Source organism: Anas platyrhynchos, chromosome 5 (genome assembly GCF_047663525.1).
Source record: "Anas platyrhynchos isolate ZD024472 breed Pekin duck chromosome 5, IASCAAS_PekinDuck_T2T, whole genome shotgun sequence".
Classification (NCBI taxonomy): Eukaryota; Metazoa; Chordata; class Aves; order Anseriformes; family Anatidae; genus Anas; species Anas platyrhynchos.
Window position 1 is genome coordinate 36,749,341 of NC_092591.1, and position 19,659 is coordinate 36,768,999.

At 40.9% G+C, this 19,659-nt stretch overlaps 1 protein-coding gene across 8 annotated transcripts in view; it reads right to left on the reverse strand.

The window, feature by feature from the left end:
• Positions 1–19,659, reverse strand: part of SMOC1 (SPARC related modular calcium binding 1) — a 124,162-nt gene that overhangs the window by 32,613 nt on the left and 71,890 nt on the right. For 7 of the 8 annotated variants that reach the window (XM_027459717.3, XM_072038837.1, XM_072038836.1 and 4 more), the window contains 2 exons: positions 14,978–15,067; positions 10,691–10,771 (listed from right to left, as the gene is read on the reverse strand). In XM_027459717.3, coding sequence (XP_027315518.3) covers positions 10,691–10,771; positions 14,978–15,067 — 171 coding nt within the window. The remainder of the gene's footprint in view (positions 1–10,690; positions 10,772–14,977; positions 15,068–19,659) is intronic. The other variant, XM_038179496.2, reaches the window with a different exon arrangement.

Consider the following 19,659-nt stretch of genomic DNA (forward strand, 5'->3'; position numbering starts at 1 on the left):
GGCTGTGTATCTTGAAACCTGTCCCAGCAATTCTAACTCAACTGTCATTCAGAAAGAGCTTAGACTCTTTCTACCATCCTTCTGTCAGTCACAGAGTCCTAGCCCTCCTAGAGCTGTAGCCAGACTAGCAGCAGAAAGAAGACAGTGCTATTTTATGGCTGCAGTACATCATTCTGGCAAAAAAAGTGAAAACATTTGCATGATCATAAACAATGCTTTAGACAAAGCTCTGAATAAATTCTAGTTCATTAGAGCATATTATAAGTTGTGTCACTCGTATAAGCAAATGAGGGAAATGGACATTACATACAATTACTGTCAAATAGTTGCCTAACGCTGCAGGTTAAGAAAAACATGCTCCAGGAGGCAAAAGCTCTCTGTGAAACAGTTCTCCCATATTAAAAAGGATTATTAGATGTGTCTTGCATCAAATTCCAGTAAGTGGCCACTTTGGTTAGTGGAACATAGCGTCCATTTTACAGATGAAAATTCAGGAAAGAATTCAAAGTTGTCTTGACAAATGGTTTGAAAGCAGCACGATCACAACTTACAAGTACAAAGCAAAATAACCAGGAAAGAGAAATCCAGCATGTGGAAAGGAAATTACTGGCGAGACAGCAACACTTGGAAAAAAATGGTTTAGGTAGACCGCAAAGAAGTCTGCAACTTCATGACACTGCAAACAACTGAAGTCAAAACAGGTAAATCTAGTTGTGGGATGTAGTGACAAGGGCCTTATACACAAGGAACAGGCACTAACAACTCGTGAGCCTTTAAATCAGCGCATGTCCACCTCTGGGCAATGACCACTGAGGGAGAGGTGGACCTTTTGGCAACAGTGCAGAAGAGAGCAGAGGGAACAGGCAGAGGTCTAGGAAACTTGATCTATGAGAAAATGCTGAAAGAATTCCATTTGTTTAGTCTAGGGATGACATTCAGTCTTCTGAGATTTAAAAGCTGTTATATAAAAAAAGAGAGATGGTCATAGATCATTTTTTTCTTCCCCAGGGGTAGTTCAAGTAGCAGTCAACTTACTTGGAGAAATGAGATTTAAGGTTTGATATAAAAAAGCCCTGGTGATAAACTGATCATTGAAAGAGGTGAAGGAACCCTGTTGCCATTTTAGGCACAGGTTGCACAGAGCTGCCATTATCTGGGTATAATCATGAGTCAAATCAGGGTGGAACAAACTGTGCAACCTCTTCAGGTCTTTCCCGCTCTTCTCACAGAGAATGGTAAGCTCCAGCAGATCCTACATGCCCAAGGCATTCTCTTTAAAAACACAGCCTGAAGTCTTCAAGGGATTTGAGCAGGTTTAAGTTTGCAGACTTCGGGGTCTGATCTTCCTAAAGCATCTGGCTGCCATGTACCATATGACAGCTGTAGCTGTGCAATATCCTCACGATGACAACAGCTCCCAGTCTGAGCGGGGAAAGTTGGCACCAAAATGGAGGGAGCCCTGTTCAGTTCTTTACATCGGGACAGTTCCTCAGCAGTAGAAATGCTTCCAACCTTAGACACCACACTTGTGAATTTGAGAGGAAGCTACATGGAGCCTGTGGTTTCTCTTCTCCAACTCCTCTGTTCCATTCCACATAGTTTCTAAGCCCTGTTAGCTTGTGGTGTACCTAGCTTTGAGACAAGCCACCTGTCTTTGAACACATTCATTTTCCCTATACTTCTTTCTCATGGCACTCTTTCCACACTAAGGAATGCTACTCAATAAAATGAGAAGCTATAGGTGTTTCCACCGGAGCCTTAACCTTACCGGGAAACTATTTTCACTTCCACACCTGTTTTTAATAGTACTTGCAACAACCAGCATGGCAGTGTTGGAGACCTTGCTTACCTCTGCTGGCTGGACTATACAAGCACAGCATTTTTACAGTTTTGTAAGTGCATAAATATAGGGCACCAAATAGAAGCTTTTAAAAACTGTCACAGGCAGGTAAGAAATACTTCAGACCAGTCTACCTAATTACAGTAACATTCCTCTTTTGTGCTGGTGAGCAAAGCCATGGAGAAACAGACAAGTGTGTTGCCTGATGAGCCTTTTCATGTACTGACAGACCGGCTTTTTCCTGCAGCATTTAGCACTGGAGGAGGAGACATGGGGAACTGCCTCTGACAGGAACACTAGCACTTACTCTTGAACACCTAGCTTGAACCAGCCTGTCTCTGGGCAAAACGTTCAGGCTTTGGAAACTCAGTGACCTAGTGCATGGGATTTGGACATAAGAGAAGCTGCAGCATATCAGGGCCTGTTAAATAAGATGAGACGGGAATCTGATGATACCAGGAGGATCACATACTTCCCTGAATTACAACTGGTGAAACTGGAGAAATGCCCTTCCATTCACCCAGAGTGAAGGTGGCTGATTTAACACATCTTCCTTCCTCGCGTGCTCCAGGAGATTGAAGGCTGCCTTGCTGTTTAAACACACAGTCCCATCTCTTTGCCTGGCTCTTAGTGTAGGTCCTCTGCACACCCTTCTTTCCTGACTCTTCAGAGACAATTCCTGGGATATTCTACCAGATTTTTCCAGCTACTGTTGCAACAGACTGAAAAACATGCAGCTAAGACACCTTTGAACTGTACCACAAAATGTCCTTGCTGATCCCCACTGACCACTTTATTTTGGTAGCCTAGCATAATGCCAAATATGTGAGGACCGCAGAAAGAAAAAGAACATGAGGATGGCAGCTTTTACTCATGCCCTCCATGCAGAAATATGCACAGAACTCTTACAACACAGCTCACAGCTCTTAAAATGAGGCTTTGGAAGCAATGAGACCACAGCCAACATTTACCTCAGATATTCCATGATGTTGCTCCACAAGCTCTACTGATGTTTCTGCAGAAGGTTCCCTTCTCCCCTTCATCTACTCGTTCCAAGACCCACTGAAGTCTAGAGCCACTTCTCCACCCTAAGGTGACCACTAAAAGGAGGAAGGTTTCACAGGAGGGACAGGGTTTTCCAGGGGTTTTGAAACACAGCTCTGCTCCTTCATAGCCTTGTGCTCTATTAGGTGATATCCACAGCCTCCTTGGACAACGTCGAGGACAGCAGACACTTTTGGAGATACTGTTCTGTGTACCACTGAACCTGTTTTTATTCAGTTGGCTTCCTGCAAATCATTCGGGTCCTCAGTTCTATAATCATCAAACACCACCAGGGCTTTTGGTTTTAGGAGAGGCCTACTAGGGCTACACTGTTCCAGATGGAACCTAGAGTGGAGGTCCAACCATTACTTTTAAACCACGCCTCCTTATCCGTGACACCTTAGAAATGCCATGGTCTTTCTCCTGAAGTTGACAGGAACATTCTAAGAAAGGCAGGAAATCAATGTGCCAATAGGTATAGTCTACCCACAGGCATCAATGTGTGCTCAAATGGATGTCTGAGGTGCAGATCCACACACAAGCCTGTGCCAAATTGTGGTAGTATATACAGTGAGGAGCTCCTCACTGCTAAGGACACCGGCAAATCAATGCAATTCTTTCATATAAACTTGCCTCTGCTTAAAAGCAAAACAAACTTCACAAAGTTGACCTCTCCTCTCTCCATTTCTCCCTGTAGGCCCAGGTTGTGCCTGGTGCTGCAATCTTTCCTTTTCCCCTCCAAATCTTTGTTGGTTTAACCTCAAATTCATTTGGTAGTGGGTTTTTTTGTTTTTTGTTTTTTTTTTTTTCCTTTTACCCCAGCTTCTTACATCTTGGACACTTACTGCCCCCCTCCTATTCCTCCCTACCCGCTCTCCTTAACTGGCAGCTGCAGAGTAGCAGCCATGACTCCATGTCTAGAGTAATTTGTTTTCTTTCTTTGGGGGATCGGGAGGGGGGAGTGACTGAATTCTTTGGGAATGATTTATCACAGCACTCAGGGGGAGCTTCATTTATTTGCCTAGCTGCATATGGTTTAACACCTACGGTTGCATGCCGATTATTATACTATGTTATTTTTCCCACTTGTATACTTTGCACCTTTTCATAGAGCAGATTAACTAGTCCCCAGTGGCACGTTATTTATGGCTTTGTTTGCAGGCTGTCTGGGAAGGGTCCTGGTCCTTGATCGTTCCATTCTCCCTGCTTCTTCTGCATCCTACCTTCTTCACCACACCTGTCACATTGAGGCTGTGGGAGAATCACGCCCGGGCACGACCTCTATCAGACCTTCTCAGGACCTCCAGGGGGGAGGAAGAGACACTCCTGTCCCCCCCCAGAGCAGTGGTCAAGGGGATTAGTCGAACCACAGATGGAGCAGCAGGACATGAATGAGAGGGACAGAGAGAATAAGAGAAAAACAACACTGCATTTTATGGGTTCCAAGGAAGCAGGAACTCAGCAGAGAAGAATAGAGATCTGCAGTGTAAATTAGATGGAATTAGTAAATTCATACTCAATGTGAGTTTCTCCTGAGATTGCTTCATTTCCACTGCCTAAATTAAGATGAATTCCAAAACAAAACCAACCAACCAAACCAAATCAGAAACACACACAAAAAAAACCAAGCCACTCACAAAAAGAAAGGGTGAGAGGAAAATCATCAAGGTTTGAAAATAAATAGTTCTGGCAGGTGGGACAGTGAAGTGACAGGTTTTAGTCCAATAGTTCTGACAGCTCAGAGGAGGACTATATCAGGAAGCACTGATTCAAGATGCAGGACAAGAGCCTGCAGACAGTAGGAAAGGCAAAAGCTTTCTGACTCATTGGTTCTCTTTTATGAGTCCTTGTTCTAGACATCACTGACATTTTTTTTATTCTTTAGATATAGGGAAGTTCAAAAGTCACTGTTCCCAGGTGTTAAGCCCAAATCAGAGGAAGGCACCAAAATGTTCAGCAAGAAGGGCTGCAGTCTACTTTAGGATGTCATGCCCATGCACCAAAATGCTCCAATTCCAGTGTCACTAAATCTTACTCAGATGTCACTAAACCATATTTGTGTCTGGCTACTTCCCTTTCTCAACCTACTTTCTGCTAAAGTGATACCAACTTTTGATTCTGCTCCTCTCCTCCACTTGGTGGCCTGACCAACACTAACCAGCCCCAGATTTTTGGGGAAGAGCCTACAATCCTGTAACAGACATTTGGACTGTAACATTAACACAACTGGTACGTAGAGACAGCCAGTCATTTTGCAACTAACACAACCAGTTTAGTAGAAGCAGAACCTAGGAGAAAAGCAGGAGGAGAAGCAGAAGCCCATGGTCTCACATGCCTTTAAATAATGAGGTGGGAAGTGCCATGTGCGAAGACAGGACAGCTAAGGAATGAGGCTGAGAAGACAGGAAGGGACAAGCACAAGTGAGAAACCGCCCCCATTCAAAACCAGTGCTTTGCTTTTTGAAAGCCTCAATCTGAACCTATCAGGGAGCCTATCTCCAGCTCCCTGGTCCCTGCACTGTTCCAAGTGCCCAAGGCACAGACTCCTTGTTAATACATGGAATCCTAGAAAGACTCCATATGCCTAGGGAAACAAATTTCTTTTTCCTAGAAGCAACCACTATCCCTGTTCCTTAATATAGGCATGCAGAAAAGTGGTATCACTTCCTAGATGACTACTAGAGAGAGAGTGGTATTTTGGGGTGCTGTGTGGGTTTTCTCACTTTTTTTTTCTCCTCTCCTGCAAGAGGGGAAAAAATTGAGGGAAAACAAACAAACCAGAAAACCGATGTCCTGGAAGTACATTTGATATAATTACATCCCACCTCACTGTGCAGATCTTTGGAGACAAACTGCACTGTTGTGAGAGCACAGAGGGTCCCCTTCAGGTAGGGTAGAGAGTGCGCTTCTACTTCTTGCAGGGAACAAGTGGTTTTCAAGCTGTTTTTCCCTTTGAGAAGCCCTAAAGTTTGGGCTCCAAGTAAACTCAATTGAAAAAAAAAAGGAAAACAAAAATATGAATACCACCATTCTTATTTACAATTATAACCCTGTCCACGAAGAGCTCCTGACAGCAGAAAACTCTGTCACTGGAAAGCTGTCACATCAGACGCCTTGGTGCTTGGGTGCCAGAGCCAAACAGAATAGGCCACGTGAAGTTGGCTCGCATTCAACAAGCAGGATTTTGAAATAAACAGCTACTTTTCTTCACCACCACCCCCTTTTCTTTTTTTTTTTTTTTTAAACTAGGCACACACAAACCTGTCTTCAGCTGCTAACCTTAATATATTACTCATTCTTCCTTTCAAATAACGTCATGTTCAAAACCCCAGTGACTGCAGAATATTTACTTGAGGCTGCTACTGCTGGTTTCTCTAGAGCTGTTTATTTTTCCATGCATGAGCTCATTACATCACTCTGTGGTTTTCTTAAAGGTTGTCAGGGTACTCTGGATACAGGCTGGAATCTCTTGCTAACCAAAACCAAATCACTAAGTAGCACAAACGGATTTGGAGATAACCCAACTCTGAAAATGAGGAACAACCATGAATTCTTCAGTGGAGATGGGGTGCTCCCAAACATGCTGCCATTCGATTTATTTTCTTGAAAACGGGATTCATTATCAAGTGTTTCCCTAGAGTAAGAACTGTAAAAGAATAACCATTTGGACTGTTCCAGGCTGGAGTAGGCTGGCGAGAGGAGGTAGGAAAGCAGCAGCCTGAAACAGTAAAAGTAGTATGAAAAGAAAATTCCCACCCAAACTGTTAGGAAATGGCCATTGCAAAGGTGCGGTCTGTATCTCTTCCTGCTCTGGCAGTGTTAAAAATAAATGACACATCACAAAGAGAAGTGCAAAATAAGAGGCTTAGTTTGGGGGATGCATATGTGCACACAGGTGTGCACATTTGTAGAAGGTGGAAATCAAACTGAACAAACAAAAATGTTTTTGTCATCTTGCACAGCAAACAAATTATTTTGTGTTTATCTAGATCTTTCACCTACCCCCAAAAGAAAAACTTTTGGGTTTTTATGTTTCATAAAAAAACAAAATGACTTAGTTTGTAAGTGTAGAAAAACATCAACAGTTCTGCTACTCAACAGTACAGATGTTACAGCATGTTCACATTTTTGTTCCTGCCTTTGGCCAAGACAATTTTAACCTGCATCTCACCCCAATGAGAAAGATCTAGTCATTGTTCTTTAAGGTGGGCTGGGGTAACAGCACTAGCAATCGTGTTTTACTTAGCACAGAAAAATTCACTAGGAAAACACCTGGAGATACATGGATTCTCAGTCAAATGCTCTGATCAACAGACTGGTCATTCTGATTTTCCTGATCCCTAGCTTAATTAATATTTACACATACTAAGCAAAAAGTAAATGCTCCAAAAGAGAAGACTGTTTCAGGAGAACCATTTCTGCTCACCAGCACTAAATGGAAGGCAGAACACTCAGATTTCAAATGCAGCTCTTGTGAGATACAGACTACATACACAATGAGGATTGCAGGAAAAAGCAGGGATGTCACCGGTTCTGCAAAGCTCAGCTCTCTGCTGGTTGGTTCACTCTGATGGGATGCAGGAAATTCTGACTCAGACGGCTCCCAGTAGTGAGAAAGGGTCCCATCCATCACCACTACCAAGATGGATACAACAAATTCCTCAAATCTTCCTGACTTCCTCACTCCTGTCAGGTCCATGGCCACACCAGTGTTAGCAGATACAAGGCTCATTCACAGGACAAGGCCTGAAGCCTTGCTGTGCAGTCATTAACCATGCTGGAAGCACTGTGGCTTTGTGCCTTGTTCTTTGGGAGAGTTAAAGGTCTGAGGAGAGCCTTCCAAGCTACTCAATTCTTCTCCCTTACTTCTTTTTCTTCAGTAGATACTCAGCAACACACCACAGGCTCTAAAGCCAGATAAAAATATCTCTAAAATGTATGGTTATGTAGGTAACTTACTCAAAGGTTATTCTAAAAGCTTCCACTAAAGCACAATATTAACAGGAAAGAGAATGACAAGTCACAGCGCCTATTTGTCTCAATATAAAACTTCTTACGTTCTCCCCACGGTTGATATAGTGACGGTGTTAGCTTTCCAGAATGTCAGATAGAAGTGCTGATTAGAGAGTAGCACACGAGTCTTTTAGACAGTAGTTATCTACAGGACTTCTCTTCAGCTGCAGCAGACAGGGCTACGTAACCACCACATGGAGGAGAGAGATCAGGGTTAAATGTTTCAAGTATACAAATTTGAAAAAAGGGCAGGCTTTCAAAAAACTCAAGACTACTGAAAAAGAAGAATTAAAAGTGTTAGATTGCCTATTACAAAAAAAAAAAAAAAAAACAACAAACAGACCCATCCAGGGAAGCTTCCTGTGGAAAGAAGTGAAACCTTTAGTGCCTAAGGCTATATTACAATACATTAGAAAATACTGCTCTTTGTACAGTACAAACATTCTCTATCCCTAAAGACAGCAGATTAGCTGACCTACTAGGTCTTTTCTCACCTCTAATTTCAGTCATCCCATTAAATTGCAGCAAAAGGATAGGAGGATGGATCAGTTTCAGGACAGTTAGCTGCAAGCTCAGCGGCAATATAGCTGAGTAAACATCAAAAAAAACATAAACCCAATCTTAGGCTAGCGAAACTTACCTTAACCCTTTCCAAAAAAATGAAAAAATCAGAAGTGTGATAGGCATTGATATTTCAAGCTACCAAGGGATTGAAAACAGCAATTAAAATTACTCCTTAAATATGCGTGCCGATCCCATTACATGATCATTTTCATCCAAGAGATACTTGAAGACATCTGAAAAACCTGATTCTAAATGATAATTCTTCTCACCAGCTCTTAGTTGTTCCATCCCACCAACCCTACATTGTCTTTTAACATGTATGACAAGGGCCTGGAATGAGAGGTACCAAACAGTGGGATTAGGCTTAGCTGGCTGAAAGAAAGACTAAAATAACTCACATTTCCCATCAGCTACACTACAGACCCATTTTGATGAGGCAGCATTTCTTGATATCAATAACTCACTGTAATAAACAGAGATGGCTCTGTATTTGTAAGGCCCAATGTGGAAACTTGAGTCTAAAACTGGCAACCCAGTCTCTTAATAAGATCCCACAGCAAATGAGCGTCTGTTGGGGCCACAAGAAAGGCTGAGTCAGTTGAACCACACATCTCCTTTTGGCATGCTGTTGAAACCACCTGTTATGGAATTCTTGAATTTTCCAGAAGATCATTTATTTTTTATTTGTAGCTTGCACCCACAATAATCTTGTTTGAATACGAGAAATGACATCATAACTAATTGGAGAAAAAATAGTGGAAAAAAGGTAAACCTCACAAAACGAACTTTCACAGACACAACTCTACCTTACACAAGGCAGCTTCCTAAGGAAATGCTTTAACAACATGAAAGGCAGTCTACTTCTGCTCTGTTGGGCCACCAAGGGTAGAGGACAGGCTCTTTAATGAAAGACCCTCCCAGTCCTAAGTCACTTTCTACCCTCCCAGAACCAGATTTGCGAGCTCGTATTTTCATCACAGCTACCAGGTTTGCCACATAACAATGAAAGATGGTCTCTAAGATAGGCAGAACCCATCATTACATAGGATATGCAAATATCCCTGCTGCAAATGTAGTCAGGAGGTAAGGCAGAGCAGACCTTCTAAAACTGGGGTCTGGGCAACACTGGGTCTTCAGCTCTTAAGAGATCCACACTGCAGTGAGACAACAACCTCACCTAACATAGTTCTCTCCCTGCAGTGTGGAAGGAATCAGAAAAGTTACAGGAATTGCTGAGTGCCATGAATGCTCTCAGGCTAATCCAGAAATACAAGGTGACCAGGTACTTCAAGCTAGTGTAATTTATCTGTTCTGGGGGCTGGAGTTATTCCCAACAGTTGTTCTAGCTATATATCGTTTTGTAAAATATATACAATAAGAGCAGCTGCTATTCAAACCTCAGAATAAACCCACGATTTCTTAAGGCAATTTTCTCTTTTGATGTCCCTTCTACCTTTTTTGTATTCTTCCACTTTAGTTAAAATATATCAGACAGAAACCTTTCTTACCCCTAATCCCCTACTTTCCTATTCAGATTGTTCAAGTCTCTTGTGATTCCTTTGACTTCACACAGTTATAGCCTCATCTCCAATCTCAAGTTTTATATCCTCGCTTCATATCTTGCTGCTCCCCCTGCTTCCCATTCATGTTCATATTTTCTTTGCTGTTATTTGCTTAGGTCTTCTCTCATCCACTCTATTACCCACAAAAATTCTCTCAACATTTACTTAAGCCCAGACATAAGTAACCTACTTTCTATTGTGAAATAAGCCTATAATTTCTCTATCAAATATCAAAAAATATTCCCTGCAGAGAAGAACCATGAAGTTTCAAGAGAAGCCCCTCTCTGTATTTTCTCAACTGCTTAGACCAAAACCACAGCAAAGATCTCAGAGCCAAATGCATCTGTTTGCAAGTCCATGAAAGACTTGATGAACAGCAAATAGAATAAAGATGACAAGTGGCTGGGATGAATTATCACATGAAGACATTAGAGCTTCCCCAGTTCTGGTCTGTGGAAACAAACACCCTTCATCGCACATTTATTGTGGTCTTCTGGACACAAACAAGGATGCTATCTAAAATTCTTTTATAGCCCACACTTCAAATCCTGCTATGTAAATGCAGCAGGATAGGCTACAATGAAGAAAGAATGAAACAAGACGAGAATGAGGGACTGCAGCTTAGATTAAAAAATCAACTTTTTTGGGGAATGGGATGGAATATTACCTGAATTCCTTACGCTGGAGCTGTTCAGTTTGGAATCTTTGATGACCAAATGCTTAATCCACAGGGTGGGTGCTGTGATCTCTGAAAGAGAAAAAATAACTGCCTTAAAGAAATTTGCTAGCAGCAGGTAGCAGATCCACACAGTTCTTACTCATGAGGACAAGGTGTTGCCAATGGATACATGTCTTTGTAGAGATTGGCTCACCCCCTGGTGAGTCTTCCAGCTGCTTAGGAGCCAGTATTTGTAAACGTGCCATGAGGTTATCTTATCATTATCTTCCCCTTCCAGAGAGGGAAGATATTGGCAAAATACCAATTATAGAGTAAAATACCAATTTTACTCTATTGGCAAAACATTATTTTCTCCCCCCATTTCCTACTTCTTAGCCAAATTCTCAAGCGTAAAGCCTTTCTCATCAAGACTTACAGAACTCAATGGTTATGGCTGGGATGGTTTCCACCAAAGTATGTATGAAATCCAGATATAAAACATTTAATCCAGACCTTAAATATTGTTTTAACAACCCAAGCATAGCTAATCACAGGTTTTTCAGTTCCTTAAAACAAGCAACAGCAAAACCCAAAATAAACAAACAAAGAAATAAGGGTATTTCTGGAAAGACTTAAAGGGAAATCTGTTAAAGAACTAAGTTCTGGTTAAAAAAGCACTTCTAATGCACTATTACCAAGATACACAAACACAATGTTGTGGAAGAATTACTTCGAGTTCCTCCTCTGAAGTGTTACACTCAACTTGAAAACACAGCAGAACCTGCCTTAAGAAACTCCTTATGGCAATGACACAACATCAGCATTTGAATAGAACTGAGCAAAGCAGTACTTGATACCATGGGCTTGAGCTCCTAAACTGACATTTTCAGAACTGATATTTCTCAGCTGAAAAAAAATCCAGTTTCCACAAGAGTGTACTTTACATGTTAGATCCTGGAGCTGGCTTCAGGAGTTCATCTAAGAAGTTTTTAGAAGAGTTTTCCTGCTCCTTTGTTGACATTTATTCTGCTCTGCAAAGGAGAAGCTGGCTGACTACTAGAGAAACTGATTACACATTAAAAGCACACAAAGGAAAAGTGAAGGGTATTTTTTGCTTCTTAAATGTTTTTAGCTACATTGATCATAAGCCTTATTGTAATCATGCTCAGGGCATGTTTTTCATATGAAAATACAGATTGAACACCAATAGATATCCCAGCAGTAGTAAAATTTTGCTTAACAAAGATTGCCTTATCTGTAAATTTCACTACACTACTTTATTACCAGTCATAAAAAATACATACATGCATAAAATACATATACCTATGTACCTTGGGCTTTTTCTTGGGATACCTTTATCAAATTAAACATCATGCAAGGGGTAGGAAGGGGAGAAGCACAAAAGCAGAAAAGGCCACGAAGCAAAGTGCTAGATACAAACTGCCAAATCTGGAATGAAATTTAGCTCTGATTCTGCATTGTATGGACTGAGTACATCTACAGCTGAAAAGGAATGGATAACTGCATTCAGTGGATGTCAGAGAATGGGTCAGGGCCTCTAGATACACAGTAACGCATACCTTTAAGCGAGACTGGAAGTTACAGAACAAGCAATCTTCAGAAAAGAAAAAGGAAAAGAAATAAAGGAAGTGAACCCCTTTGGGATCTACTGTAAAAATGTATTTTCAATCCAGTTAACCAGGACATTTTTCAGAATACAGAGAAGCAATCTAAATTAATAACTCCTCTGAATAACAGATCTGTGGAAAGAGAAGATTTCCACTGTGTCACAAGGTAAAGTTTACCAAAAAGGGAAGATGCTCAGAGAAATTGTTATTTAGAAAATGAATACAAATTGCATGTTGAAACTAAACAGAAGGTGGTGGATGCAAAGAAAACAGAGCCTAGAAGTACAAGAGGGAATAAAACTGGTATATGTAGTTGGGTTGTTTTTTGTTTTGTTTTGTTATTATTTCTTCTTTTACTTATAACTATAGCAAGGACCAGTAAAGTGCATCAGTCCCTTGTTGCTTGAAGGTAGGCATCCAAAAACAAAGTGTGAAAAAAAATCCGCGTTTTTATTCATCTTTTGTTATCGAGTCCATGCTGGTTGCCTGACTTTGAACACACAGATTTTCAGGAACCCAACAGATGTCTCAAGCCCATTGGAACTGAATGAAATTCAGACATTAACTCCTCTGAACATCTATGAAACTTGATAGTTGAATGGGTAACTGTTCTACCCTTTTCTGTCACCTGACATCTGCATCTGACACAAAGTACAAGCCATTCCTCAGGACGACCTTCTCCAATGAAGCAGATTTCCAATGAAGCAGATTTCCAATGAAGCATCATGATGTGGTTGCTCAGAGTCAAAGGACTGTTCAGGGTAGCATCCTGAGATCTCTAGTTCAACCTTCTGCTCCAGACAGTGTCACCTGTGTGGTCAGACCACATTGATCAAAGCCAGCTCAGAAAGGACATATCGCCACTTCTCTGGGCAACCTGTAACCTGTTCCACTGCCTAACCATCATCATGGTGTAAAAACTTTTCCTTACATCCAATCCAAACATGTTTCAATTTTTGACAGTTGTCTCATCTTCCCAACGTGCATTACTGTGCAGAGCCCGGCTCCATCTTCTTGATAACCTCCTTGTAGGTATTGGAAGGCTACTACAAGGTCAGCTTTAAGCCTTCTCTTCTGTAGGCTTCTCTCTTCTCTTCTTACACCTGATGTACTCAATTTAACAAATTAATGCAAATATTTTTCATAGAAGATGGGACAAAGTGTTCTTAGATTTTATCTATCACCATAAGGACCAGAAAGGGTCTGTGCTCTGCAGCATTTATCAAGAGTTTTGCCCAGTTCTATTTGAATGACCAAAATGTTGAGCTGCTCCTCGAGGAATCTGAACAGGCTGTATTAACCGGACTTTAACCAGATTAGCTCCCTTCTGCATTTGATTTGTCCATTCTCTCCTTCAAATATCGATGAGCACTCTCAGAAGAAAATTTAAAGGCTAGAAGCATGCTGTGATTATGAACAGTGATTTAATACATTGGCTTGCTGCCAGGAGGAACTTCTTTTTGATATAATCAAGATAGTCAACCTGACTTTAGTCTTCTGCTTATCAGAGAATGCTTTTTATTGTGAAGACTCTCTTGTTTCAGAAAGCTCATAATAATATTCTTACATACTTGTGATCACTGGTAGAGACAGGACTACAGCACCTTGTTATAAATTTATATTAGCATCCACAAAAAAGAAAACATCATCTGTTTTTACAAGACAGGCAGTATCAACACCACCACCTACTGTTGCTCAGTAGTTTCCATTTCTGCCTTTGAAGTGTCAAGTACAGCATTTCAGTATGAAATCGCATAGGTTTTCCCCCACTTCCTCAAGGCCTATAACTCAAAAGGGGTCACAGAGTGGTACAGACCTATTCAGCCTATAGCTCTACTGTAATGGTTGTGGGTTTAAATCTGTTAAAAAAAAATAAAAAATAAAAATAAGCTCCACTTCCAAGCAATGTGCAAAATTTAAGCTGCTGCTAACAGGCCCACTCGCTACCTGAGGACCAGTACTCATGCTGGTAAATATTTCTGTTTGTACATTTAAAGGATTGGACCCTCTGCGTGGACAGCCATTTTATCCTTGTTTCAAGGCTTCCAGTGGACTGAAGTCTGGTGTTCCCTCTCCAAAATACAATCACAAAACTAGCCCGTTTGTGAAGGGAGCTGCCTTGGTGGGCCATGTATTAAGTAGGCCCATGACACTGACTTCATTTGCTTAAATAGTATGTGCGTCAATGAAAGTAATTACTAAATAAAGAAACCTCACAGCAATTTTCCTCCGAGTCAACATTTACAGGCTGTGGTTTAGCACTGCCCTCCCTGTAGTGAAGCTGTAAGGCACAGCAGAAGTTATGAAACTTCTGGTATTGAGAGGGTGGAGATTGAGAGGGTAAGGATAGTCCAAAGGAAGTTCCCGTTTCTGGCTTGATACACATTTTTTTAGCTATGACACCTTTTCCTCCAAGGTTATCCCAGGAATCTGTTCAACTGGTGTTATTGTTGGATTCCAGGGACAAGGGGAGGATGTAAAAGGATTAGGGAAAATGCCTGAGGTCTCAAGAGCACTGAGAAATTTGGATAACTTATGAGATTCACAGGCTTTTCTGCTTTGCAGGATAAAGAAATTGTTTAAGCTATAAACCCTAGAGAAAAGAAAGAGGGAAGTAGTTTTTTTTCACTTCTTTTTTTTTTTTTTTTTTTTAAAAGGATGCTCTTACCTTCTCCATCGAAAATAGGCTGGGTCTCCATGGTAGGCGTTGGCTTCGACCCGTCATCTGAATTGAGAGTTAAAAAGAATCGAAAAGAAACTACCATTATTGAGGTAAATACTATCTACTCTCCAGTACTGTTGAATGATTGGGATTTGTACATGGCCCGGCCAAGTCCAGAAGAAAGAGAAGACAGAACAGAAACAAATTTCAAGGTTTACACTATCAGCAGCAACATTTTATATAGCAAGCATGCACTGACTAGCCTTAGACTTGAAAGGAGCCTCTCCCCCTCCCCTCTCCCTCCACAAATGACCAGCACAAATCACCTGGTAGTCTCCACTTGCTGCACTGATCAGGCAATCACCTTTTGATTTAGGTGGCTACATCCCACACAGGTCATTCCTTGGGACAGAAGAGGTCTGGTGATTGCTGCCCTGCTGGGTCTTTATCGTTACTTTTATTCAAAAGAAAAACTCCTCTGCTGAAACTTACCTGTGCAGAACCTGGCACCAGCTTTCACTGCGGAGCTGTTAGAAAGGGATGGTCAATAGCAAATCTTTGTTCTTACAATATCTGCATCAAGGTGTTCTCTAATTGCAATGCTGTGGCTATGCCTTCTAATGGAAATATTGTGGAAAAATAATTTTTCTTAGACTATCTTTTTCATGTGCAAGAGTACTGCACGTCTTCTGACCACAAGTCCTTCATAGTTGAATTCTTCAACCAAAACAGATTCCGTGAGAAATATAATTCTCAAAATGTAGAGGTAGACCACAGGGAAAAGCGTTCAGCCTACACTCTGGCTCATTATGCCTCTGTATCACATCTACAGACCCAGCTGGGATTCAGGTTGGGTCTAGCTTCCTCAGAGCTCAGAGGCATCTAGGTTTCAAGCTCCAGCCTGGACCATCATTACACAGCACTGGAACAATGGCAGAGCATTAAGGAAGGCAAACCGTTCTTTTTTTCTCTCTTCTTTTTTTCTTTCCTTGTTTTTTTTCTTTTCATTCTTCTGTAATATAGTGGCTTTAAAAAACACAGTTTCTAACAATTATTTCTGCATGTATTATAGGCAAAGATGACACTATGCATTAGGAAAGTGGGCAATAACCTACAATGGAGAACTGCCAGGCACAGTGAAAATCAGTTGGAAAGGAGCCTATGTCAGAAAAAGCAGGGTGCCACCATCTCCAAGACTGTATCAGATGCACATGGCAGAAGGCATTTGGAGGAATGGTAAAGGGGACAGCCCCTTGCAGAAGCAGCAGTAACTGCCCCCAGCCTTCCCTTTGTTTGTTCTGATTACACCAAAGAATGAAAAAGACCGCTGGAACGGGATGGGTAGGCAGAGATGGGAAAGAGGCATTTAGACTATTTTCCCATTGAAACCTGCATTTGCAGTCATATGAAGTGAGCAGAAGACTGAACACCTCTTCCTCACAGCATGAGTTCTATGCATTTCCACATAAAGCCATCTAAGTCACAGAATGCTAAAATGTGCTGCTAATTCTACTTCAGCCTCAGAGATCCACTGAAGAAATGAGCATGAGAACCTTTAAGTTATCTCCCCTCTTGTTCTTGTTGTATTTGGTTTTATGCTTAGTTGTAAGCACAGCAAAAAAATATTTGGAAGAAAAAAAATACTTACCATTTCTCAGTCAACTCTTGTTTTATGTTTTCCTGTTCTTGGGTACTATCAGTAACATAGATAAGCAGTATTTTTTATTCAGAGTTAGTTAGAGTATGTGATCTCTTGGAAAAATTCCCTGAATTTTAATCAATTTACAGAAAAGAAGATTTCACCCTTTAAAGGAATCTTTGGATAAAAATAAATAGTTGATCTTCACTTTTTTGTGAGTCTAAATAACCTGCTCTGCTTCTACAAGATCCCAGATGGCACAATTTTTTAAAATATTTTATTATTATTATTTAGGACAACATTTCACACTGTAATGAAAAGTGAACAATGTGTAATCACAGAATACTTTGGCTTGAAAGGGACCTTGAAGATCACCCAGTTCCAACCCCCTGCCATGGGCAGGACACCTCCCACCAGACCAGGTTGCCCAAAGCCCCATTCAGCCTGGCCTTGAGCACCTCCACGGATGGGGCATGTTAACCTTTGTCCTATTGAATGATAGGCTTTACAGCTTGAGAAACCAAGTCCAAAACCAAAAGATACTCAGAGCAACTGCAAAGGTAAATAATTCAAAAGTTACATAAGAACAGACCCTGCATAAAAAAAAACAGTAGTAGTATAACAAGTTTATTCCTATTGTTCTCATGAATGCTTCAACAGCAAGTAATTGCAGAATTGCTTTTCAGATATAAAAGGGCAACACAGGAGCCAACAATGGAGAAAAAATAAAAACGGATGTGAGCCACAGCACTTTTATCCAAACCCTTATGTGAACTTTAGCAGAACTCAGGACAATTCAGGTTCAGGGGATTTCTTTAAGGCTCATCTCTGTCTACTTCTGTGTGTGTATAATGGGGAAATACACACAGAATAGGAATTTTGTACGTTTTTTTTTTTTGTATAAAGTTAGCCATTAAACTATTGAAAGGTATTAAACAGTGACAGAACAAATGCAGCAAACAGACAAAAGTACCAAACTAGCCTTTGAACTATGCTTTTATGATCATCTCACTAGGCTTTAAGAACTACACAATCGTTTTCTGACTTAGATACTAGAGCCAAATCGTCACTAAATCCATTATTGTAGCAGCACCCAGTACAGTGTTGAGGGTTTTGCAAATAGAGGGAAGAATAATCACTCCCCTGTAGCTCAAGCAAGAACAGTTCTTTCATCACACATATAACAAAAAATGCAATAGACAAGAACCCTGTAATTACATTCACCATATTTCAAAAATCAAAAGCCAGGGATATTTCTGATTATTTTTTTTTCCCAAAGGTCATGAAATAGTCACATAACAAACAAAAATTACACTTTATTAGAAACATCCTGCTAACTTCCCAGCTGCCAGCTTCTTACTCTGAGACTAGCAAGTCTGTTTCTTAAACTGGAGAACTCTCAGTAGGGCTCAGTCCTTCAAATTGCTTTGTGACAAAAATTTTAGCTGCCATTCCCTTTTGGCAGAAGAACAACTCTAATTCTTGTCTACTCTCATCGGATTTTTCTTCTCTCTCAATACACCAGTCATAACACTGAACACTGGTTCCACTGACCTGTTTACTCCTGGTAAACAAGAAACAAGTTCTGTTTTGCATACCTAAAAATTCTGAACAAACATTTTGTATTCCTTAAGGAAGCATTTTAGCAAATAACAGCAACAAAAAGCTATTTCAGGGCCCTACAAACCCTTGTGATATCATGCAAGATGAACAGGATATTATTACTTTGGAGACAGAGGTCAGAAAGTGTGTTCATTGACCATAACCTATTACTTTCTTCAGAAAACTCTCAAATTCCACACTTTAAAGAAAGAGATGTGGAACTGCAATAGTTGCTGATGCAGAGCATGTCAAAACCATAGGGAACAATGAGGTCAACTAAGTGCTTCCTAATCCCTCTAGATGGTAACGCTTCCAGATGAGGAACATGGTACTGAAGAACCAAAGAATTTTCCTTGGCTGTAGAATATTCTCGGAGCTTTGATGAAAAGTGCATTAGCATGGTTTTCTTCCATGTTTTACAACCCAGCACGAATATCCACTTCCTTTTTCCAAGACAACCACTGAATTACAGACAGCATCATTCAACAGAACGGCTCTTACGGGATAAGGTTTGAAAGCCATATAGAGCTTTTCCTGTAGACCTCCATTTTCCTGGGTTAGATCTACAAAAGTTGAGCTGAAAGTTCTTCTGACCCAAATGGTATCAAACCAAAAACTGTTTTGTTGTTGTTTTATTTTTTAACTTTATCTCTGGCAAGAGCAAAATAGGCAGGTCCAACAACCCTCCCTAAGCCATTTCCACAGTAAGATACCATAGCTATAAGCCAGAATCCCACTTGCACTACTACTGTAAAGCTCATAAGCTTAAGAAGTGCTCTCTGTGTTAGCCTGACAGTAGCTCACAACAGTGACAACTGCCTGCGCATCCAGATCTGTTGCTTGTGGCAAGCAGGAGCTCTTTAAGGTCTCACTAAGATGAGGATTCTTCTTAACTTTACCCTTGTTCTTGCAGCACTCCTAGCAAGCACCCACATCTGGATGACTTGCAGTGTACGGTAGGGTTGAGGAGATTCAGTTCACATAAAAGATGACTATTAAAGTGATCTTTGTATGCTGCACTACAGTCACTGAGGCCACAAGCAACTAGTGTCAGGGGAAAACTGAACTCCCTGATATAGAAAAGTACTACAGAAAAGTGTGAAGTAACTGCCTGCTGCTCTGGTCCACTATTCTTGCCAGAAGCATCAACGAATGGAAGTTGAAGAAAGGGGAAAAGATCATTTATGATCTCCTATATCACATCCCACCCAGGAACATACACCCTACGCAAAAGTATTCTGTATACCTGCATCGTCATGTTAAAAGATTAACATCTACACTCTTTCTAAGCAACCTCAGCCTTCAGTATACCATCGCTGTGTTCCCACTGGCATCCATGAGGTGCTCTGTAGACATTTCTACAATTTAAAGAGTGCTAGAGTGTTTATAGGATCAACTATATAGGCCTTGTACCAAATCTAGTCTTTGTAAGTATACAGCTTGACCA